This window comes from Sorex fumeus, unplaced genomic scaffold, assembly GCF_029834395.1.
Source record: "Sorex fumeus unplaced genomic scaffold, SorFum_2.1 ptg000149l, whole genome shotgun sequence".
NCBI classification, from domain to species: Eukaryota; Metazoa; Chordata; class Mammalia; order Eulipotyphla; family Soricidae; genus Sorex; species Sorex fumeus.
The window spans coordinates 3,586,476-3,610,604 of record NW_026606206.1 but is presented as its reverse complement, the minus strand read 5'-3'; the positions used below and the strand labels follow the sequence as shown (position 1 = coordinate 3,610,604).

The window sequence follows — 24,129 nt, the reverse complement described above, 5'->3', positions numbered from 1 at the left end:
TCAAATTTCGTGTGTATGTTTGTGTGTATGTGTATATTTTTAGAAAGTATTGCCATTTGGCTTGTGTAGGTAATATAAGAAAAATTAGAACTCAGACAAAGCAAGGCTTTAAGTGTATGCCTGCGTGTATGTATGTATGTAGAGTTGCAGACCATCATGTACACAGTGATGCAACACAGACTTTTCCATCCGTCATACAACCACGATGTGTCCCTCTTTGCAGAAGAAATGTACTTGCCCATCAGCACCTGTAGACTAGGTGTATGCCCTTTTAAGTGCACTGGGTTCCTTCTGGTACACTTAAATGCACTTAGGTGATACCCACCCCATCCCTCTTTCTCTTGTCAGGGTCAAGTCCTTGAAGTTATTATCCTGTACTAGGTCTTACTATGAAAGGCATCCACAGGAGTGGAACTAGCTCCTGCTTATTTTCTGAGGAAGGGAGATTTTGTCCTTTAGAAGAGCAGTAGGTACAGTTCTAGGTAACAGTTTATACCAAACAAAGCCTTAAATTGTGGAAAATGATGTCGTGGAAAATACTTTGGGAGTAACATAAGCATTTGAATGGAAACAGAACACCTTCTGGAAACCACATACAATTAATCCATTGTTCTATACTTAACAAACAAACAAAATTCAGCACTGGAAAAGGAAGCATTTGAAAAGATATATTGAAAAGACATTTTCTTTCTTTTTTTTCAGTTTAAGTTTCAGAAAGAAATGCCAAGAATTAAAATCTTTTTTTTTCCCTCTTAAAAAAAAATAGGAAAGCCTTTAGAAAAGAAATAAGCTACTACAGTGCTCCATTAGCAAATGGTCCTACTACCTGAGTACATTTCCTAGGGCTGGAGTGATAGCACAGCGGTAGGGCGTTTGCCTTGCACGCAGCCAACATGGCCGACCCGAGTTCGATTCCTCCGCCCCTCTCGGAGAGCCCGGCAAGCTCCTCGTGACGTATTCGATATGCCAGACACAGTAACAACAAAAGTCTCCAATGGAGACGTTACTGGGCCCGCTCGAGCAAATCGATGATCAACGGGAGGGCCTTTACTTACTTTACTTATAAAAGCTGGATGTTCCCCAGGACCTGGTGTTTCCTCCCTAAGCTAGCATCAGAATCGTTCTGATAAGAAGGTGATTTACATTCTACATTCATGCTGGCACATGACATATTCCCACCCTGTGTGAAGGAGCAAAAAAAAAAGTAGCACACATATAAGAATTAAGTACTGTGGGGGCCAGAACAATAGTACAGCAGGTGAGTGCATTTGCCTTACATGCAACCAACCTGGGTTCCATCCCCAGCACCCCAAATCCCACCAAGAGTGATTCCTCAGTGCAGAGCCAGGAGTAAGCCCTGAGCACCATCAGGTGTAATGACCCAAAACAAAAACAAAAAGAAGAATGATGTTCTGAGCAGTAACTGTGTTGAGGGCTAATGTTTTGTTGGTGGTGGTGGGTGTGGGGGATGCAGTTTTCCTGAAACTCATTTAGAAAGACACCAGGGGAGAGAGAAGAAGTGTGTTTGAGAGAGAACACAGGATTCTGTTGGGGGTGGGGAATAGTCAAGCCTCAAGACAAGCAAGCGAAATAGTGTGTTGAACACGGACTTGAAGAGCAAGACTTGTTGAGGGTCAGTTTGATACTAAAAATTCCCCCTTATTGTCACGGGCTATGTATGGATCCTTGATCCTGAGGATAATGTCCTATTTGAAGAAGGGCTTAGGGGAGAGATTCTTCCAGCCACAGAAGGACCACCTTGCCAACCAGGTGGGTAAGACCTGGAGATTTGAGATTATTATAAAGAAGTTCACATGGGGAGAGGCAGCGTGCACATCCGTATACCAAGTGGGTACAGAGGGGAAAGCCAGCTCTCATGAGAGTCAGGGCAGCTGTACAAACTGGGTTTGAAGAAAGAAGCTGAGGAGGCTTGAAACGCCAGATAGATATGTGGATGATAATAGATGCAGACAAGCCATGAGCCATAAGACTTCCTTAGAACGCTGCCAGCCACCCCACCCCCACCCCCACCTTTGAGCAGGAGAGAAGAGGAAGCTTGGTAGGTAGGATTCATACAGGGAGCCTTTTTTTAAAATTTGCTTTTTGGGTCACACCTGGCGATGCTCAGGGGTTACTCCTGGCTCATAAACTCAGGAATTCCTCCTGGCGGTGCCCGGGGGACCATATGGGATACTGGGAATCGAACCCGGGTCGGTCACGTGCAAGGCAGATGCCCTACCCGCTGTGCTGTCGCTCCAGCCCTGAGCCTTCCTTTTTTGAATCATCGTCCCCTTGTTTGATTTTCTGGTATTGACCCTGAGTCTCAGAGCATTCTGCTCTCCTTTCCTGGGGGTCTCCTTATAGGGTGACTTCCCTGCTTCCTTACAGAGACCTCAGGCCGGGGTTGTTTGAGCCATTTTGCACCCTGTCAGAAAGAGCTTCCTCACAACTCAGGGTGAAAATTTATAATCCTATCAGCAGCACAGTTGGAGTTCAGCATGTGTCCATCCCAGGTGTATAGAGCTGGTAACCCATCCATAGAAAAGTGACACCATCTGTTGGCAATGTGGAAAATGACACCACGAAGATGTCACTGAGGGTCGGATGTTAATTCCCAGATTGCAAAGAGGTCTGGCTTGGGGATCGCTTCTGATTACAAGGAATGCTAATTGAAAAGAAGTCCCTGACAGAAACTGAAAAAAATGAACATACATTTCTCTCGTTGACCTTCAGGTATTTTTTTCAAATGGGTAAAATGTTTGCATATATAGAATCCCCAGAACAACAGAAAAAAAGAATAGACCAGAAACTGTGGCCCCAGATTGAAGGTGATAGTAAATAACAGGGTTTTTTTTTTTTTGTCATCCGCTCTGTGGTATAATTTATGGAGGTACAAATGCATTCCTCAAACTGCAGTGGTGGGGGGAGTTAGCAGCGGGGGCAAAAGACCGTCTTGGCTCTTGCCACAATGGTCTAAAAATTCAATCTCTTACTAAACTGCAGCCTCCTTACGCTTCTTATAATCGCCCCTGATTTTGGTATTCATGAGACCCGTATATGCATTAGAAAATAAAACAGTGACCCAGTATAACAGGGAAACTCGCCCATCCCTTCGAGAGAGAATTTTCAGTTAATGTATGCAGCCCCCTTTGCACTTCAGCATTTCCCCCACTGGTTGCTAGGCAACCGTTTGAGTTACTGCGCATGCCTTTTTATGATAACTGTCATTATGATTATTTTTTAATTATACAACCGGGACTAGGGATTAAAACAGCATATTGTCACTCATTTTTTTTACTGCCGCTTCTAGCATTCTTGCCGACTCCTAGAATCACCTTCTAAAATTTACATGCCACTGATTTATGGGCATTTTTTAAAAAATATTTCTGGCTTCACAAAGGAAAAAGAAATGGCATCAGAAGGGAAACAAGAGTGTGTGTGTGTGTGTGTGTGTGTGTGTGTGTGTGTGTGTGTGTGTATGTGTGTGTGAAAAATGACTATACCATGCCTCACAAGCTGTTATTGATCTGGGGTGGCCAAATCAGATATTAGGAGCTAAAACCTAAATTACGATCACCTTTGTTCCTTTAACCACATCTGCTTCATATATTGTGATCTTGTGGAAGCTTTTATTATTCATCGCCTATTTTTCAAGAATACAAAATTCTCAGCTATCAAAATTGCTATTAAATCTGCTTTCAAGTAGTGCTGCTGAGACTTGGGGGAAGGGCACAGCATCCAGCCCAGAAACATAAAGCATTCAACCTTAAATAGGTCTTTTTCCTTCCTTGCCAAATTACCACACATGCGCGCACGCACACACACACACACACGCACACGCACATATAAACACATGGAGTAGATGAAGCGTTTTGGGGGGTTGGGAGTAGCATACCTTTGGTAAATAATAAAGGTATATTCATGGTGTATAGGTGTATATGATGAAAGGAACGAGACCAAAAAAGATTAATAGTCACTATGTACATACAAAAAGCACTTAATTTAAATTTCCAGCATATATTACAAAATGCTGGGCTGGAGCGATAGCACAGCGGGTAGGGCATTTGCCTTGCATGCAGCTGACGTGGCCGACCCGAGTTCGATTCCTCTGCCCCTCTCGGAAAGTCCGGCAAGCTACCGAGAGTATCTCGCCCACACAGCAAAGCCTGGCAAGCTACCCTTGACGTATTCCATATGCCAAACACAGTTAACAAGTCTCACAATGTTACTGGGCCCGCTGGAGCAAATCGATGAACAGCGGGAGAACAGTGACAGTGATTCCAAAATGCTGTTTTCTCAAAATGCATTTGGTGACAAAGGATTTGGGGCATAAAGTCTGTGTGTTTTTATTGTATCAATTCTATTATTATTTATTTGAAATTGAACTTGTCGGTGACTAGGGTATTTTAAATAGTTCTGTCAAAATGAAGAGAGAGGTTGACTCTGAGTCACACTGGGCATCCACGTCAAATGAGTGACAGCGGTGGAAACTTATTTTTCTAGGAGAGTTGTAGGGTTTTCCTCGACATAAGTGGCACTGCGTCTAGAAGCGTCGGGTGCAAGGGAATTCCTTGGTGAAGTGTTCTGAAATGAAGCAAGCCTGTCCTCAGTCACACGTGGTCTATTATGTTTCTGTTTGTTTTCCTCATCTGCAGTTCCGGGCGACAGCTCAGTGAAGTCTTCATTCAGTTACCTTCGAGGAAAGAATTACCGGAATATTATGAATTAATCAGGAAGCCAGTGGATTTCAAAAAAATAAAGGTAGGGGATTTACTTCTTTTGTTTGTTTCTTTCGTTGGGGTTTCTGTTTGTTCGTTTGCTAGGGGGCCACACAGGGTGGTGCTCAGTGATCACTCCAGACTCTGTGCTCAGTGATCACTCCTGGTGGGTTTTGGGGGGTCTGAATGGAGGAACAGGGGAGATCAAAGCTGGGTCAGGCGAATACAAGGCAAAACACCCTACTGGTTGTCCTGTCTCTCTGGTTGCACTAACCCCAAGAGTTTTTGCTTTTTCAGCAATTGAGGACATGCAGATTGGTTCTAATTCACTGGTTAGTGGCAAGTGGCATCCTGTCTGTCCACCACTGACATCCCATCTAGGCCCCAGCGTCAGCTTGTCTATACGTCTGTGTTAGTTCATCTTTATGCTGCGGGCTCATGTTACAGTGCATTTGAGTGAAGAAGTTTTAAGCTCTTCCATCATCTGCTCTTTCCTCCTCCTCCCAAGAAGGAATGTCAGTGGTGGGGGGAGGGATACTGGGATCATTGGTGGTGAAGAATGGGTACTGGTGGAGGGATGGGTACTTGATCATTGTATGACTGAAACACAAACACGAAAGTTTGTAAATATGGAACTGTACCTCATGGTGATTCACTAATTAAAAAAAAAGAGAAGGAATGTCAGTGGAAGGGTGGTTTCTGCATCTTCACCCCCTGCCCTTGTGCAGTGCCCCAAAGTGCTGTGTGGGGCTGCATGATGTGAAGACAATAGGGAAGTCAGGCTTTGTTAACTGAAAAATGATCATTGCATTTTCGTGCCCTCATCTTTCTTCTCTTTTATCCAAATTTTCCATTAGGAAAGAATCCGTAATCACAAGTACCGGAGCTTGGGTGACCTGGAGAAAGATGTCATGCTTCTCTGTCACAATGCCCAGACGTTCAACTTGGAGGGATCCCAGGTCTGTCTTCATTTATCAAAAAGAAAAAACAGTAATAACCTTAAATTTGCTCATGATCTTCTAAGTAAAACTTTTTTTCTCCCTTTTATTATTTTGTTTTGTTGGTTTCTTTTGGGGGGCCATACCCAAGGATGCTTGGGTTACTCTGGCTCTACACTCAGGGATCACTCCTGGAGGGCTGAGAGGACCATATTTGGTGATCGAGATTGAACCCCAGGTTTCCCATGTGCAAGACAAGCACCCAACCCACTGTACTTTCTCTTCGGCCCAGCATTTTATTTTTCTTCGTGCTACTATGTTGGCGTGCTGGAGCGATAGCACAGCGGAAAGGCGTTTGCCTTACAAGCAGCCAACGTGGCTGACCCGAGTTTGATTCCTCCACCCCTCTCAGAGATCCTGGCAAACTACTGAGAGTATCTCACCCGTACGGCAGAGCCTGGCAAGCTACCCGTGACGTATTTGATATGCCAGACACAGTAACAACAAGTCTCATGATGGAGACGTTACTGGGCCTGCTCGAGCAAATCGATGAGCAATGGGAGGACCGTGCTACCGACCGTGCTACTATGTTGGCAGAAGGAAAACGAAAAAATTAAAACCCGTGTTCCTTGCAACTTGCTAAATGAATTGAGGCTTTGGTATTTTCTAGTTAATGCCAGCTCCCTTGTACCTTAACTCTGCTAGTTTCCTAAATATAACGACTGGGTTTCTAATCAGAAGAGGAATTCAAGTAAATCACTAACTGCATATTTGTTGGCTAAAGGGACAGATTTTGCTCTTATAACTATTCACATTTGATGATATCACCTTTGCTTTTCTGATTATAACCTTGCATAAGGAGTTGAAACTCTTATGATTTAAAACACACAAACAAAAAAGAACATGTAGAAAAGAGTACCACTTGCCCCTAATTGCTTAAAAATTTTTTTATCAGGCCCGTTTCAGTTTTATTTTATATCCTTCCCCAAGTATGTAAGTATGACATAGTATGTAAGTAACACTGAAGCTGTTAAAATGATGACGGGGAAGGAGACACCTTCACTTAATTGTGATTTAGTTCCACTCACCTTTCATAAGAACTTCCCTACTCTGAACTCTATCTCCAGCCTATCGTACTCAGACTCACGAAGAAAGAACAAGAAGAGAGGTCAGCATATCTTCCTACCAGTCTACTCTTGGAGTCCTTCAGCATCCTTCCTGATTTTTGCACATTTTACATGCACATTAATTCCATTCACTTACTGGGAGAACATGGACATCCTGAGCTGTCAAAAACAGGTCTAGACAACACTTCAAAAAAGATTTAAGAATGGAAACCAAAATACAATACAACGGTCTACCATAGAGTTCTTTTGAGTCTGACCATTAGTGGCGTCTGCAAAGATTTGATTGACTCTCACTAAGACAGAGACTCAGTCTCTTTATGATTTCATCACCTTCCTGTCTGCCTGTCTTCATTGTCTAACACCTGAAATGAAGTGATAATTGCACTCTTGGATTTATCCAGTCCATCATGGACATTTCGCTAGTTACCTCATGGAGAGGATAAAAAAAAGATGTGCACTTGGCCTAATGAAAGCGTATCTTTCTCCAAGTACTTTCCTATACTGCCTACTTACTGCTCACCGAACTTCGAGGTTCCCTGTGCACTGTTAAATCCTAGAATGGATTTAATCTTTATAGGTCGCTTGTTCATGCTCTCACCCGAACTCTTCAGGCTTCATCTTTTGCAGCCTTTCAACCTAAACCATTTATAGTCTTATCAGACTGGTTCCTGGTTCCCCAGATATACGTGGAGTTGAGAGAAATAAAGTAGGCTGGATCAAATGCTTTGGAAGCAGGAGGTCCCGGTTTAATTCTCAGTGCCACATGGTCCCCCAGGCACTGCTGACCCCTGAGCATCAAGCTGAAGAGCCTATGAGCACCACTGGGCATTATCCATAGACCACCACACCACAAATAAAGGGAAAAGAAGGAAAGCAGAGAGGCCCTGTGGACTTTTGTATCATCCCAATTATGACACCTGTGTAGCTCCATCCAGAACATTAGCACTGTCCCTGGTGCATCTTTTTCTCTTGCCCCTAACCACACTTCTCCCGTGCCCTCCTGTCCTGAAAGCCCTTCTCCTTTCACGTTCCTGATGGAATCTGAAGTTCAACACTGGGCGTAATTGTAATGTAGTTGGCGTATTTGATTCCAGTGGGCCTCCTTCAAAGCTTCTCTCCCACACCATTTGTTCTGTCTTCATTGGTGTAAACAAGTCACCCAGTCCCTCCCTTCCTTCTTTCCTTCTTTCCGTTTCGGGGCCAATCTGGTACTGGAGGATCTCTCAGAGATTAAGCCGAGGGCTCCTGCAGGCAAAGCTCCCGCTCTAATCCCCGCAAGGGTGTGGTTGATAGTCCTAAAAAGGACATGCTCCTAGTAAGCATGGCCATGTTTCCCCCCTCCTTATTAATTTGGGGAGCCATAGAAATCTGATCGTCTTAGCCATTTTCTTTTTCTTTTTCTTTTTTTTTTTTTTGCTTTCTGGATCACACCCGGCAATGCACAGGGATTACTCCCAGCTCTGCACTCAGGAATCACTCCTGGCGGTGCTCAGGGGACCATATGGGATGCTGGGAATCGAACCTGGGTCGGCTGCGTGCAAGGCAAACGCCCTACGCACTGTGCTATCTCTGCAGCCCCATCTTATCCATTTTCAAGGCCTGTCATGTCACATATTGTCAGACAACTGATCTTTGAGCAACCACCGTTGGCCTTCCACCAGGCCTGAGTAACCAACCGCCTTTCTACTTTTTCTTTCTATGAATTTGACTATTTTTTAAAATTAATTAATTTACTTTTGCTTTTTGGGTCACACCTGGCAATGCACAGGGGTGACTCTTGGCTCTGCACTCAGGAATTACTCCTGGCAGTGTTCGGGGGACCCTATGGGATGCCGGGAATCGAACCTGGGTTGGCCGCGTCAAAGGCAAACGCCCTGCCTGCTGTACTGTTGCTCCAGCCCCGAATTTGACTATCTTAGATATGCCTGTGTAAATGAATCATACGGGATTTGTCTTCTTATGACTGTCTTAACTATTTTACACTGTCCTCAAGGTTTTCCTGTGTGGTGCATGTTAACAGGATCCTGTTTCTGTTGAAAATGAAGTTAATTGTTCATTACATGCTTGCAGTATGTTCTGTTTGTCCCCCCAACTTAGAGACTCGGAGTTACCCTACCCTGGCTGTAGTGAACAGTGCTGCTAAGAGCATGAATGTGCAAAAATCTCAACAGCTTTTTTGGCAGTGGAGAGGAGCTTGTTGGGCCATACCCAGTTATTCCTGGGGCTTACTCCTGGCTCCGTGCTCAGCGTTTCCTCCTCGCAGTGCTGGGGGACCATATAGGGTTCCGGGGATCAAACCCGGGTCAGCCACATGCAGGGCAAGCACCTTACCTCTGTGTCTCTAGCCCCGACATCTTTTTTCTTTTTTTTTTTTTGCCTTTTGGGTCATACCCGGCGATGCACAGGGGTTACTCCTGGCTCTGCACTCAGGAATCACTCCTGGCAGTGCCTGGGGGACCATATGGGATGCTGGGAATCGAACCCGGGTCAGCTGCGTGCAAGGCAAACGCCCTACCCGCTGTGCTATCGCTCCAGCCCCCCAACATCTCTCTTTTCATTCTTCTTGGTTATATATCCAGAAGCGGAATTGCTAGATCACATGATGCTTCCAATTTTAATTTTTTTTTTTTTTTGAGGAAAACGACTATTTTTGAACTTTGTTTCTCAACACCTATACAGAGCTGTGTGCGCTCAAATATGTGCACACACTAAAAATAAAGTATTGGTTGGCTGAATGTTCAATGGGACTAATAAACGAGCTCAGTAATAAAGGAGAGCCATTATTTTTCTTAGCAAAAAATGATTTTTAAAGAAATTTTACTTTTTATTACAGTATTTCAACCCTATTTGACAAAAACAATGAAAATAAGAAATGTGGGCTTGATTTTTTTGTTTGTTTGTTTTAATTTTTATGCTGTTGTTTTTGGGCCTCACCCAGTGATGCTTCGGTTCTGCACTCAGGAATCAATCCTGGTGGTCCTTGAGGGACCATATGGGAAACTGATGATTGAGTGTAGGTCCCCTTCATGCAAGGCAAGTGTCTTCCCTGCTATGCTATCAGTCTGGCCCAGAAATGTGGGTTGGTTGTTTTGTTTTTTTTTTTTAGACTCTTTGTTCAACAACAAAATGAAAGTGTATCTTATATAAGTCAACTTTTCTCTCCCAACTGCACACGCACGTACTTATTTGAAAATTATTTCAACCGAGTCAGGACTTTTTTTGTAAGAATGTATATTTGATACTCTAGCCTGGTCTTCTCTTTTTGGGCTATCCTGTAGTTGTTAGAGCTGATGTTGCTGCTTCTACTAAAAGGCACGTAAAGTTAAGTGTGTATCGCATGAGGAAAGGAAGAAGCACACTGTGATTGTGCCTTGCTGGCAGTTACTAACAGATCCTCCCGACCTCTGTAGATCTACGAAGACTCCATTGTCCTGCAGTCGGTGTTTAAGAGTGCTCGGCAGAAGATTGCCAAAGAGGAAGAGAGTGAGGATGAAACCAATGAGGAGGAGGAAGAAGAAGATGAAGAGGAGTCGGAGTCTGAGGGTAAGCGTGGGCTTGTGGCTCACGGATGTCTTTGCTGCTTGCCTGACCTGCGTAGATATGTCCGTAGATCTGGATCCCAACTCCGTGTCTCTCATGTGCTCCTCGGCCAATTCAGGGCTCTAAGTTTAGTCTAGTACGAGCGTAGTAGAGATTCAGAAGCTGAAAATGCGCACCAGTGGGAGATCATTTAAAGAGTATAGTGCATCAGAATCAAAAGGCGAAAGGGGCTTGTAACTTTCTCACGGTGACTCAATAAAATTAAAAAATAAATCAATCAGTAAAAGCCAAAAAAAAATGATATTTTCTCTTCTCCGCCTTAACGCAGTACTTCCCATCGTAAGCTTTCCCATCTTAAGAAGATAAGACCTTGGTTTTTAGTAACATCCAGAGAGATGTGTTATAATCACATTAAGGAATGGCTTGTGATTGGACAAGAAATATGTCCAGATATCAGTGTTATTCCATGGGGAATATGTTGCTTAACTGTTGAAAAATTGGGAAACTTTTCCTGAGCCTATGTTAGACACTAGCTTAGGGGTGACAGCTAGTTTCTTAGGACTTCTCTGTCCTGTGTGCAGGGAAGCCAGACAGACTCATGTTCCAAATTATGCATACTAGTAACACATGTTTTTTTTTTCATACTAGTAGAAATAGAAATCAGGCTTTATTTATTTTTATTTTATTTCATTTTTTAAAAAATTTTATTAGTGAAACACCATGAGGTACAGTTGTAGACTTACAATTTTTTGTGCTTGGGTTTCAGTTATACAATGATCTAGTACCCTTCCCTCCATCAGTTCCCATTCTCCACCTCCACTGCTCCCAGTATCCCTCCCACCCCCCTCATCCCCCCATCCCAACCCATCCTGTGGCAGGGTATTCCCTTTTGTTTTCTCTCTCCTTTTGGGTGCTGTGGTTTGCAAAAGAGGCTTTGAGTTGCAGTCATGTTCAGTCTATAGTCTACTTTCAGCATGCATCTCTCATCCTGGGAGGATCCTCTCAACACCCTTTGTTTGGTGCTCCCTTCTCTATCTGAGCTGCCTTTTTTCCCTAGCATGTACGGCTAGCCTTCAAGCCATGGAGTAAACCTGCTGGTACTTATCTCAGCTATTCTTGGGTGTTAGTCTCCTAATTTGTTACTTTATATTCCCCAGATGAATGCAATCTTTCTATGTCTGTCCCTCTCTTTCTGACTCATTTCACTTAACATGGTACTTTCCATGTAGTACCACTTGTATGTAAATTTCACGACTTCATCTTTTCTAACAGCTGCATAGTACTCCATTGAACACACATATGTTTTTAATTAATAAAGATAACACGTTCATTTTAATAGTACTCAGTAATTATAATTTATTATCAAATATGTGTCACACATCTTCAGATTAGCTTTATATATTTCTATATTTTGGTTTCGCCCCTCTCGGAGAGCCTGGAAAGCTACCCGTGGTGTATTTGATATGCCAAAATCAACAAGTCTCACAATGGAGACGTTACTGGTGCCCGCTCAAGCAAATCGATGAACAACTGGAGGGTGGGTGCCACAGTGCTATTTTGGTTTGGGGGCTACTCCTGGAAGTGCTCAGGACTTACTCACTCCTGGCTCTACACTAAGGCATCATGCCAGGCGTGCTCAGGAAACCATGTGGAATGGTGGAGATTGAACTCAAGTCAGCCACAGGCAAGACAAGCGTCCTGTGTGCTGTATTTTAACCCCAGCCACATTAGAATAGCTTTAATATCTTTAGAAAAGCTGTAAAGCCATTTTTTGTTTAATAAACAAATGCAATGAGAAAAAAAATAATGTAGTGTATGATTGGACTCATTGTAAATGGTAACTGAATGTTTCTTTTAAAAATTTAGAGTAGGAAGGCTGGAGAGATAGTACCATGAGTAGGACACGTGCCTTGCATGTGGCCAACCTGGGTTTGATCCCTGGTATCCCAAACTGCACTTGAAGCACTGCCAGGAGTAATTCCTGAGTTAAAGCCAGGCAGGAGTAACCCCTGATCATTGCTGTATGTGGCCCAAACACCCAAAATAAATAAAAAATAAATTAAAAATTAGAGTAGGAACTAAAGAGAGAGATAGAATGGGTAACACACTTGCCTTGCATATCAGCTAACCTGGGTTCAATAAACAGCATCCCATATGGTCTCCCAAACCCCACCAAAAGTGATCCCTGAGAAAAGAACGAAGAGTGATCCCTGAGCGTAGCCATTTACATTATGGCCTCAAAATAAATAATTAAAAATCAGTAATATGTATTTTCTATTTTATTTAAGTCATCTATTTTTTGCTTGTTTGCTTTAGGGCCACATCTGCTGATACTCCTGACTTTCTCTTGCTTCTGCGTTTAGCAATCACTCCTGGCAGACTTGTGGGACCATAGGTGGTGCTGGGAATCCAACCTTGGCCAGCCACATGCATGGCAAACACCCTACCTGCTGTATACTATTGTTCCAGCCCCAGTAATACATATATTCCCTCATCAATTTTACTATTACCACCTGTCTGCTCTTTAGCTTAGTGGTTCTTTTAACTTGAGGGCATTGATAGAACATTGATCACTGGGATCCACGCCCAGGGCTGTGCTTCAGTCAATAGAGGTGGGACCAGAGAGTCCAAATTTCTAAAGTTCCCAGGACTGCAAGTCTCCGTGTTGGTTGAGTCTCACACTTGAGCATCACTGCTTTAGGAAATAATTATCTAAGTTGGGACTGGGATCCATTTTACCCATTATAGATCAGAGATCAGATACTGATCCTGTTTTTAAAATTTTTAATTTAAGATACTGATTTTTTTTTTGGTACCTCAAAGGGCTGGAGACTATGCCTTGTATGCACAGATCCCTGAGTTCAGTCCTTACCACTTCATTGTACCCCCTACCATACCTCCAGCTTCACTGGAGTTGCTCCAGTGTCCCCCAGCTTTGCTGGACTCAAGCAGTACCAGGCATGAGTATTTAATTGTTCCAGCTAACAAGGAGTGGCCCTTGGATTTCATTCCTCCCCTCCCCCACCCCCAGATGTTATAACTTTTTTCATCACGGATATTTTTGCATTAATTTTAAGGAGATTGTTTTTTCTTTTTCTTTTCTTTTTCTTTTTTTTTTTTTTTTTTTGTTTGGTGGCCACACCTGGCGATGCTCAGGGCTTATTCCTGGTTCTACACCCAGGAATTACTCATGCTGGTGCTCTGGGGACTGGGTGGAATGTTGGGGAGCAACCCTGGGTAAGCCATGTTCAAGGCAAGCACCCACTTGGCTGTCGTGTTGCTTTGACCCCCAATTTTGAGTTTTTAAAATACTGTACCGGAATGATAATCATCTCGATTTCTGAGTTTGAATACCCTCTTAAATTTTGCAAGAAAGGCAAGTACCTCCCTCCTCTTACCAAACTCCCAACCCTAGTAAATAACCATAATATTTTAAAGGCTCAGACTGCCTTCCGAAATCTAAACTTTCCTTCCTAATTGTGCTTTCACTCCATACCTCTTCTAAAAGTAATAAATCTCAGTAGTTTATGGTCTGCTATGTAAAGCAGTGTAGGTTTGCTTCAATTTTTTTTATTAGATATGCTTCTAATTGCATAGTTAGTACAGAAAGCTTGGAAAATATATCTTTAGAAAGGAAAATTTGTATAATTCCATCACCTAATATGCACTTAACATTTTGAAGAGTTGCCTTCCAGATTTTTTCTATGGATTTTATGTTTATAAAAGTATAGCACAGTTGCCATTGAGTATGCTCATTTTCACAAAGCATTGGGTTTTTGTTGTTGTTGCTGTTCTTATTAACATTTATTAATGAGCATGCCAGAATGGGTCAACCTTGCCTTAATTTGCCTTAATGTTTCTGAACATTTTTACCCATAAATCATTACAAATATTTGTTTCAAACATCTGAGGCATAGAGTGTCACATAGAATAGTTTCTATCCTTGCCAACAGTGTACATTAGGATCTGTTTCTGCACACTTAAAATGATCTTTTTCAGTGAGTCTGCCTTTTCACTAGTTTAAACTTTTCCATTTGATTTGATCATTACAGTTATTCCCTAGTTCTAATATCTCATTACTGATGAATAAGTCTGTATCTTTCTTTCTTTGGTTGCTTGGTTTGGGTTTGGGTTTTGGGGGCCATACCTGGCAATGCTCAGGGCTTACTCCTGGCTCTGTACACAGGAATCATTCCTGGTATGCTCCAGCAGCCAGACGAAATGCCAGAGATCAAACCTAGACTGGCCGTGTGCAAGGCAAGTGCCCTACACACTGTACTATCTCTTCAGCCCGTATATATAATAAGTCTTACAGAGACTTTTCCTTACTTTCGAGCTGATTTCTTATCTGCTTCCAAATAAGTGCTCTCTTTTCCCATCTCTAAAGTTAGTGGCTTCGTAGTCAAACTTAGACCCCCCCATATAGTTTGTACGAATCTCTTTGGACCCAAATCAAGGTGTCCATAGCCTGTTTTCCCTTCCTGGTGTTCTTTTTCACATTGTAACTCTCTTGACTATTCTTTCTCTTTTTTTTTTGCTTTTTGGGTCACACTCAGCGATGCACAGGGGTTACTCCTGGCCTCTGCACTCAGGAATTGCCCCTGGCAGTGCTCAGGGGACCATATGGGGTGCTGGGGATCGAACCCGGGTTGGCTGCGTGCAAGGCAAATGCCCTACCCGCTGTGCTATTGCTCCAGCCCCTCTTTTGTTTCCTATAATTGAATTATAAATGTCCTGTAATATTAGTTTCAGGTGTGTCCAACACAATTTTATATTTCAGTATATTGTGAAACGATCACCTGTAAGTCTAGTTCTCATCTATTCTGATACATGAGCAATGTTTTTCTTGTGGTGACAACTTTGATGATCTGTTTTTCTGGGCTCAGGCAAGAGCTCAGGGGGCTAGCATGTGTGCATTACATGGCAGAGTCCTAGATTTGATCCCTGAGCACCCCCAGGAGTGATCCCCAAGCTTCAGTCCAGTTAGCCCCAAAACACCTATGGTAAGGTCCAAAATCCAAAAATTAAAAAAAAAAAACTTACTTCCTAAGGCCATTTTAAATACGAATATAGTATTATTAACTATAGTCACAGTGCATTTCCTTAATTATTACCTTTTTTCATGCCTTTCATTACTTCATCCTATTGACAGCTGCACCCAACACTCTCCCTTTTTGTTCTTTTTTGTTTTTTTTTTGTATTTTTGCTTTGAGGCCAAACTCGGCAGTGCTCAGGGCTTACTCCTGGGTCTGGGATCAGGGATCATATTGTTATTTTTAAGATTCAGCAGAGATGTGAGATCACATGCTCTGAGTATGTTTGTGTCTTTTCTGTCGAACTCCACCTACCATAATATCCTCAAGGTATATCCATATTGCTGCATATGTTGAGTTTTTCCTTTTGTGTGGACAAATAATTCACTCATCTTCTCTATCTATTCCTCCCCTAATAGACATTTCGATTGTTACCACATTTTGGCTCTTATAAATATTGCTGACATGAAAATAGTCTATTTTTCTTTTTATGTTAAAGCATTGTGTGTGTGTGTTTTGTTTTTTGTTAATATAAAAAAACATAAGTGTAATTGCTGGGTCATACAATCTGTCCACTGTCCTCCTGTTGTTCATTGATTTGCTCGAGCGGGCCCAGTAACATCTCCATCGTGAGACTTGTTACTGTGTTTGGCATATCGAATACATCACGGGGAGCTTGCAGGCTCTGCCGCAGGGACAATGACAGGGTCATACAATAGTTCTTTTAAATTTTTTGTAAACTACTGTACTGTTTATTACCATAATGATTACCAATTTTTATCCCATTAATACACACATGTTCTCTTTTCTCCACTTTTTCACCAACACGTTTTATTTTTTGACATTTGGGGAGGGTGGAGGGAGGGTGTTGGACTACACCTGGCTGCTCAGGGCTTATTCCTGGCTCCGTGCTCAGGGCTCACTCCAGGAGGTACTTGAGGGACCATATGTGGTGTTGGGCATTCTAATTTGGGTAGGCTACATGCAAAGCAAGTGCTTTCACCCTGTATTATGTGTCAGGCTCTATTTCATGTGTTTTTGATACAAGCTGTTCTAATGGGTTTAAAGTAGTATCTCACTGTGGGTTTGATTTTTTTTTTAAGTCTTTCATAGACATCTTGGTCCATTGATACCCTCTTTAGAAAAAAAAAACACCTCTGCTAACTTTGTTGCTGTTGTTACTGTTGTATGCTTGTAGGTGACATCAGACTGCTTGGGTCCACATTGTACCAAGGCTCTAACACTGCTTATTTTTCAGTCACATTATTTGATTTGGGTTTTTCTTTTTGGCTATGTTGATTTCTCTATATATAATTTTTTCATGTTGTAGTTGATTTTCTGTGCTGTGAAGACATTTTGGGGGTCTGGAGAAATAGAATAGGGGTTAAGACTTGTCTTGCCTGTGGCTAGGTCTGGTGTTTGAACAGCACCTCATTCTTGAACCATGAGTCCTGTTGGCTGAGAATAACCAGAAATGGTTTCTGGGCTTCCTGAGCATCACATATATATATAAATATGTATAATGTATATTATACATGTATATATATATTTGTCCATTTCAGGGGTCACCCTAGTGATGTTCAGGGATTACTACTGTCTCTGCATTTAGAAATTACTTCTGGCAATACTTGGACCTTATGTGATGCTGGGCATCAAACACAAGTCAGCCACATATAAGGCAAATGCCCCAGCCACCGGCCCCTGTTGTGCTAATTAATTGCACTGTCCTCCCATTGTTTCATCGATTTGCTCAAGCAGGCACCAGTAACATCTCTGTTGTGAGACTTGTTGTTACCGCTTTGGACGTATCGAATACGCTGTGGGAAGCTTGCCAGGCTCTGCCATGCAGGAGGGATACTCTCGGTAGCTTGCTGGGCTCTCTGAGAGGGATGAGGAATTGAACCCGGGTCAGCCCAGTGCAAGACAAACACCCTATCCGCTGTGTGTTCCAGTAGTTCACAGTATTTGATAACATTTAATATTCAAATACCAATCCCCCCACTGGCAATATTAATCCCAGTTCATGATATGAAGCATCTTCTGTTGTGTCTTCAGTTTCTTTCATTGATGTTTTGTTGTTTTCAGTGTGCAAATTTTTCTGTAAAGTGAAGCCATGATGGTTACATTTATTCCTAAGTATTCTTTTTAATGCTGTTGTAAATGGAATTATTAATTTCTTTTTCTTATAGCTATTAGTGGGCTGGAGCAATAGCACAGCGGTAGGGCATTTGCTTTGCACACAGCTGGCCCAGCCGAGCCGGGTTCGATTCCTCTACCTCTCTCGGAGAGCCCGGCAAGCTACTGAGAGTATCTCGCCCGCACAGCAAAGCCTGGCAAGCTCCCAGTGACGTATTCAGTATGCCAAAGACAGTAACAACAAGTCTCACAATGGAGACGTTACTGGGCCCGCTAGAGCAAATCGATGAACCACGAGAGGACCGTGACTGATAGCTATTAGTGTGTCAGAATGTAACTGATGTTATATATTGATATGTTGGTCTAAATTTAAGTGAATTTAATTTTTTTTAAAAAATTTCTATTAGTGAAACACCATGAGGTACAGTTGTAGACTTACAAATTTTTGTGCTTGGGTTTCAGTTATTCAGTGATCAAGTACCCATCCCTCCACCAGTGCCCATTTTCCACCACCACGGGTCCCAGTATCCCTCCCACCCCCCATCCCCCCATCCCACAGATGTATTTATTTTTTGTTTCATTTTGAGGCCACACTCAGTAGTGCTCAGGAGTCACTCCTGGCAGTGCCCAGGTGTGCTGGGGGCAGAAGCTGTGTTGGTGCTATGAAGGCAGCCTTACGGCCTTACCTGCTGTACTGGTTCAGCCCCATGAACTTAGCTCTTATTTATTCTAATAATTTTTTTTGGAGTCTGCAGGGTGTTAAATATCATGTGTTTTTGATACAAGCTCTTCTAATGGGTATAAAGTAGTATCTCATTGTGTAAATATCATGTAAACTACAAATAGTGACAGTTTTTGTTTCCAATTTGAATGCATGCTTTTCTTTTCTGTGCCTGAGTTTTGGGCGAGGAATTGCATAGTATGATTAATAAAAGTGCCAAGGTAAGCATCTTTGTCTCGTTCATGATCGTAGAGGAAACTATTTCACTTTTTCAGCCAGGTGATATGGTATCTTTTATAAGGTCTTTGTTTGGTTTATTGAGAACATAAAAGGGATGCTATATATTTCTTTCTTTCTTTTTTGTTTTTGGGCCACAACTGGTGATGCTTGTGAGTTACTCCCAGCTCTGTACTCAAGAATTACTCTTGGCAATGCTTGGGGACCTTATGAGATGCCAGGGATCGAACATGGCTTGGCCGTGTCTAAGGCAAACACCCTACCTGCCATACTATCACTCGAACCCCTCTTTTGTTAGGGATTTTTCATCTGTGTTCGTCAGAGATATAAACCTATAATTTTCTTATTTTTGCATCCTTGATTTGGGTGTCAGAATAATTCTGACCTTGTAAAATGAGATTGGAAGCATTTTCTGATTTCATGTTTGGGGAACTGTAGGTGAAGAACTCACTAATTCTTCCTTAAATGTTTGATAGAACTTGGCTCGCTCTTCAAAACCATGTTCTCCCTCGAACATGCATCTCATTTGCTTGTCTCCTTATTTCTCTGCTTGCCTATTTCCCCTCTGGAGGAGCCTGTGTTTTCTCTTAACACACTCCTCTCTCTCTCCCCTCACATCCTTCTCAATAAGTTTTAATGAAAATCATCTTGCTTCACAAAAAAAAAAAGAAAGAAAAAGAAAAAAGAAAAAGAAATGATGGCGTTCTTCAGTGAAACCATCTGGTTCTAGAGTCTGTTTGTTGAGACATACCTGATTACTGATTCAGACTAGTAATCAGTTTATATTTTCTGCTTCGTGGTTCGGTCTTGTTATTTTTCTAGGAGTTTATTCATTTCTGCTAGGTTATTAAATTGTTCATAGTAATCTCTTAGGAATCTTGATAGGTCTGTGGTATCAGATTGGGATTTTCGGTTTGGGGGTTTGAAGGTTTGATTTTGTTTTTGTTTGGAGCTATACCTGGTGGTGCTCAGACTCCTCCCAGCTCTGTGAGCTCTGTGTTTATGATTGCCTATGGTGACAGTGTTCAAACCTGATCCTCCAAGGAGGAGAATATAGTCGGAAGGGCACTTGCTTTGCATGCCGTTGACCTGGGTTTGTTCTCTGGCGTCCCACAAGAGTGATACCTAAGCACAGAGCACCTCACTTGGAGTAACACCTGAGCACGGCTGGGTGTTAAAAATAGGAAAAATCCTATTTTATTAAAAATTTTAATCCATCAGAGATACTTGTCTATAGTATAAGGTACCTAATAAGGTATGTTAACACTGCCTAAAACCAAAAAGAAAACCCAAAGCAAACTATTGGTGGTGGACGTACATAAAAATATCTCTGATATACAACAGACCTGACTTGGATTTGTCTGTATATGTACTTTTATTCTTTATAGTCTTGACATAAATTGAATTATGCAGAGAGAATTTCATTGTGATCCAAATACAGGGATTGGATGTATTTGCAGATAGAGATCTTTGTTGTTTGTTTTCTGGAAGTAATCAGGAGAGAAAGAAAAGTAGAGGGAGAGGGCTGGAGTGATAGCACAGCAGGTAGGGTGTTTGCCTTGCATGTGGCCGACCTGGGTTCGATTCCCAGCATCCCATATGGTCCCCTGAGCACTGCCAGGAGTAATTCCTGAGTGCAGAGCCAGTAGTAACCCCTGTGCATCGCCGGATGTGACCCAAAAAAGAAAAAAAAAGTAGAGGGAGAGAGATTTGCTAAGAAGAAACATTTTTCCTCCCCCCCTTTTTTCTTTCTAGTAAAGCAAAATAGTTTTTATTGAAAGAAATTTACTTAAAAGTAAGGCAAGAGAACGCGAGGAATACATGTTTGAGAGAGAGTACAGACCTCTCCAGTGTGGAAAAAGCCAGGAGGAAGAAATGCTTCACATTCCATTTTCTTTTTCTTTTCCCTTTTATGCCTTTCTGTGCCATTAAAAACATTATTCAGCTATTTGAATTTCCTGTTTAAGTCAACCGGAATTATCTACATGGTAAAATTATTGGTCTTTTTGAAAAGCCCTCTGCACTTATTTCTACTCTTTTTTTTTAATGTAAAAGTTCTATTAAACACTCCTCCCTAGAAGAAGAGAGGCAGCTTTCATTATTCTCTTTTGGAAGACCTCTGGCCACTAGGAACAAGAGAGGGCCCCATCCCAGCTGCCCTCTGTGGCATCTCATTCCTTTTTGTTGCCTGTTTATGGGGACAATATAATTTATCTTCCACTGAGACATGTTGGCAAGTGAAAGGGGGGGGGAGCGGGATCCTCAGTAGGCAGGATGACCAGCACAAATAGAGAATGCTCTGGGTATCTGGTTTGTCATCTGCAGGTCAGCTGTCTTTGCGCAGCCTGTAAAAAAAAAAAAAGATTTCCCTGTGATTTCTCATTGCTGTTTTATTTTTGTTGTAGCAAAATCTGTTAAGGTTAAAATCAAGCTCAATAAGAAAGAGGAGAAAGGTCGGGATAAAGGAAAAGGCAAGAAAAGGCCAAATCGAGGAAAAACCAAACCTGTAGTGAGCGATTTTGACAGTGATGAAGAGCAGGATGAAAATGTAAGTGGAGCTGGTTTGGACTGAAGCAGAGACCCTCCTCTGGCGCCCTCCCGGGTGCCATGCCCCTTCCAACCTCCCCTCTTTATTGCCCAGGAATGAAAATGTAAAGGTTTGTGAGATTTCATGATGGAGGGATGTGAGTTGAGCTGCGTGATTTATAACCGCAAAGAATTGGGGGTTTTGTTTATTGCTTTTTAGAAATCGTCTTCAGAAATGAAAAACTACTGAATCGAGTTCCTTTTTTTCCTCCCTTTCTTCCCACTGCTTACTTACAAATGTCGTTTTCTTCATGGCCAGTTTAATATTTTATACCCCTAATACCCAGCACAGAGCCTAATATGTAGCACTGTGTTCGATGAAAGAACGATCAGATGGAAAAATGAGAGCCAGTGTTCGGATGTCAGAATTGGGGGCTTGTATCGGTTGCCATACAAAGGAAAAAGCAAGGAGGTGGGTGGCCGAGGGTCAGGGAGCTGGTACTGAGTCACACCCAGAAACAAGTACTTTCCACATGGCACCATAATTAGTGCTTATTGCACGAGAGAGCCTGTCTCTCTCAACACATTTGACAATCAGTGCTTAAGTTGTGTATATGTTTTTGCTGCGTATTATGAAAGCGATTTTCTGAGGAGGTTGAATTCAAATCTATGAAGTCAACTCCTCCCCCCCCCCCCCTCGTTTATAACCAGTGAGTTCATTTGTCATAGGGACGCTGGGTTGTTTCTTTTTTTTTTTTTTTTTTTTGCTTTTTGGGTCACACCTGGCGATGCACAGGGGTTACTCCTGGCTCTGCACTCAGGAGTCACTCCTGGCGGTGCTCAGGGGACCATATGGGATGCTGGGAATCGAACCTGGGTCGGCCCCGTGCAAGGCAAACGCCCTACCCACTGTGCTGTCTCTCCAGCCCCTGGGTTGTTTCTTAGTCCAACACACTTTCCCTGACTGAGTGTCCAGGTAAAAAATTCACCCACCTTCACTTCGGAGGTGGCGTCCATATCATTCACCTTCCCGAAGTCCCCTGGTTCCCTGCCACCCACATCTGACTTTCTGGAATGATGATTTTCCTCTTTAGAATGTGTGCTAGTTTGATTTCTCTTTTTTTTCTTCAACGCATTTGCCGTCTGACCAAGAAGCCGTTAGAATTCTTTTTCCCAGCCAACCCAGCCCTAACCCTTGACACAAGTATTTTCAGATATGCTTAAAATACTGTTTTCTTTAAGACTTCCTGGAGAGTAGTGAGGAGATGCATAGGAGACGCTTTTTTCCCCTCTTGTAAATTTTCAGAAACCTAAAAATGAAAATAGAAGCTATTAACCAGAAACTTCTTAAACCAGATCGAAAGGGAGCAAAACACTAGGGTTGGTTAGAGGGTGGTGGGGATTGCTTTGAGAGTTCCAGAGACTTCTGATGTTTCTTTCATGTCTTTCATCTTACAGAATGAAGACACTTGGGGAGTTAAATGTTTTCTTCCAAATATTGTTCTCATTTTGCCTACTTATGGTTTATTATGGATTTTTTTTTTTTTGCATATAACTTGATTCCAGTTTCTTTTCTTTTCACTTTCAGGAACAGTCCGAAGCAAGCGGTACTGACGATGAGTGATCACTATGAACCTGTTTTCCTTGGTAGAACCGAACTCCTTCCTCCCCTCTCTCATTTTTGCCCAGTGAGTTCATTTGTCATAGGGACGCTGGGTTGTTTCTTACATCATCATCATCTATAAACAAGCTTTAGAATAGTGCTAGACAAACATATGATATCATGGTGTAAAAAAAATGCACACAAACATTTGTAACATATTGTGACCAAATCGGCCTCAAAGATTCAAAGATTAAAACAGGAAAATTTAAAAAAAAAAGCTTTTGATGGAAAATATGTGGGTGGATAGTATATTTCTATGGGTGGGTCTAATTTGGTAATGATTTGATTGTACCTGGTTTTATCACTTGTTCAAATGAGAAGATTTTTGTCTTTTTGTAGCACTGATAACCAGGAGAAGCCATTAAAAGCCACTGGTTATTTTATTTTTCATCAGGCAATTTTCAAGGTTCTTATTTGTTCGGTATTGTTTTTTTTTACACTGTGGTACATATAAGCAACTTTAATAGGTGATAAATAAATGTACAGTAGTTAGACTTCACCTGCATATACATTTTTCCATTTTATGCTCTATGACCTGAAAAAAAAACCTGCGTTTTGAATTGTATAAGATTTATGTCTACTGTAAACATTGCTTACTTTTTTTTTGCTCTTGATTTTAAAAAGCTTTTGTTGAAAATGCTATTGAATATTGCAATCTATAGAGTGTATTGGATGACTTCTTTTGTCGACCTGAACTCCTATGTTACAACGTGTATCGTTTCCTTCTCCCCAAAAGTGTACTTAATCTTTGCTTTCTTTGCACAATGTCTTTGGTTGCAAGTCATAAGCCTGAGGCAAATAAAATTCCAGTAATTTCCAAGACTGTGGTGTTGGTGCTTTCCTAATAAAGAGGTAATTTAGTTCAACAAGCATTGCTTCTTGTTTTTGCATTCCGGTGAATTGAAATCCTGGTATCAGCACGATCACCTTCTCCAGTGGGGTGGGCAGTCTCTCGCTACAGAGCACTGGGGCGGAAGGAAACTTTAATGGACAGAAGCCAGTGTCCTAGTCCCCACTGTGGCGTGTTCCATGGTTGCTTTTTGCTTCTGTTACTTTATTTTATTGTTGCTTTGGGGGTCACACCCGGCGATGCTCAGGGGTTACTCCTGAGTCTGCACTCAGGCAACGCTTGGGGAACCATATGGGATGTTGGGAATCGAACCTGGGTTGTCCGCCTGCAAGGCAAACACCCTACCCGCTGTGCTATCGCTCCAGCCACTGCTTCCATAATTTTAAATAAAAGGCGAGATGTAGTTGTGGGCAAAGCCATATTAGCTCCTGCTCAATCTGTTCTTAAATTCCGTTTACAAGCCAGAAAACCTGTATGATAATATAGGTTTACACTGAATTATGATGAAATAATAAATAGATGCTAAAATACTTTGAAAACGTTTTGTTTCCTCAGGGAGCTGGAGTGAGATAGTCATCCGGCAGGTAGGGTGCTTGCCTTGCATGCTGCTCACTTGACTCAGAACTTCAGCACCTAGGTG

General features: G+C 42.1%; 1 protein-coding gene across 3 annotated transcripts in view; it reads left to right on the top strand.

Annotated features, from left to right (window-relative positions):
- Positions 1-23,461, top strand: part of SMARCA2 (SWI/SNF related, matrix associated, actin dependent regulator of chromatin, subfamily a, member 2) — a 230,175-nt gene extending 206,714 nt beyond the window's left edge. For 2 of the 3 annotated variants that reach the window (XM_056106877.1, XM_056106878.1), the window contains 5 exons: positions 4,656-4,761; positions 5,576-5,677; positions 10,194-10,326; positions 20,856-20,998; positions 22,565-23,461. In XM_056106877.1, coding sequence (XP_055962852.1) covers positions 4,656-4,761; positions 5,576-5,677; positions 10,194-10,326; positions 20,856-20,998; positions 22,565-22,600 — 520 coding nt within the window. In that variant the 3' untranslated portion in view covers positions 22,601-23,461. The remainder of the gene's footprint in view (positions 1-4,655; positions 4,762-5,575; positions 5,678-10,193; positions 10,327-20,855; positions 20,999-22,564) is intronic. The other variant, XM_056106879.1, reaches the window with a different exon arrangement.
- The last annotated feature ends 668 nt before the right edge of the window (positions 23,462-24,129 follow it).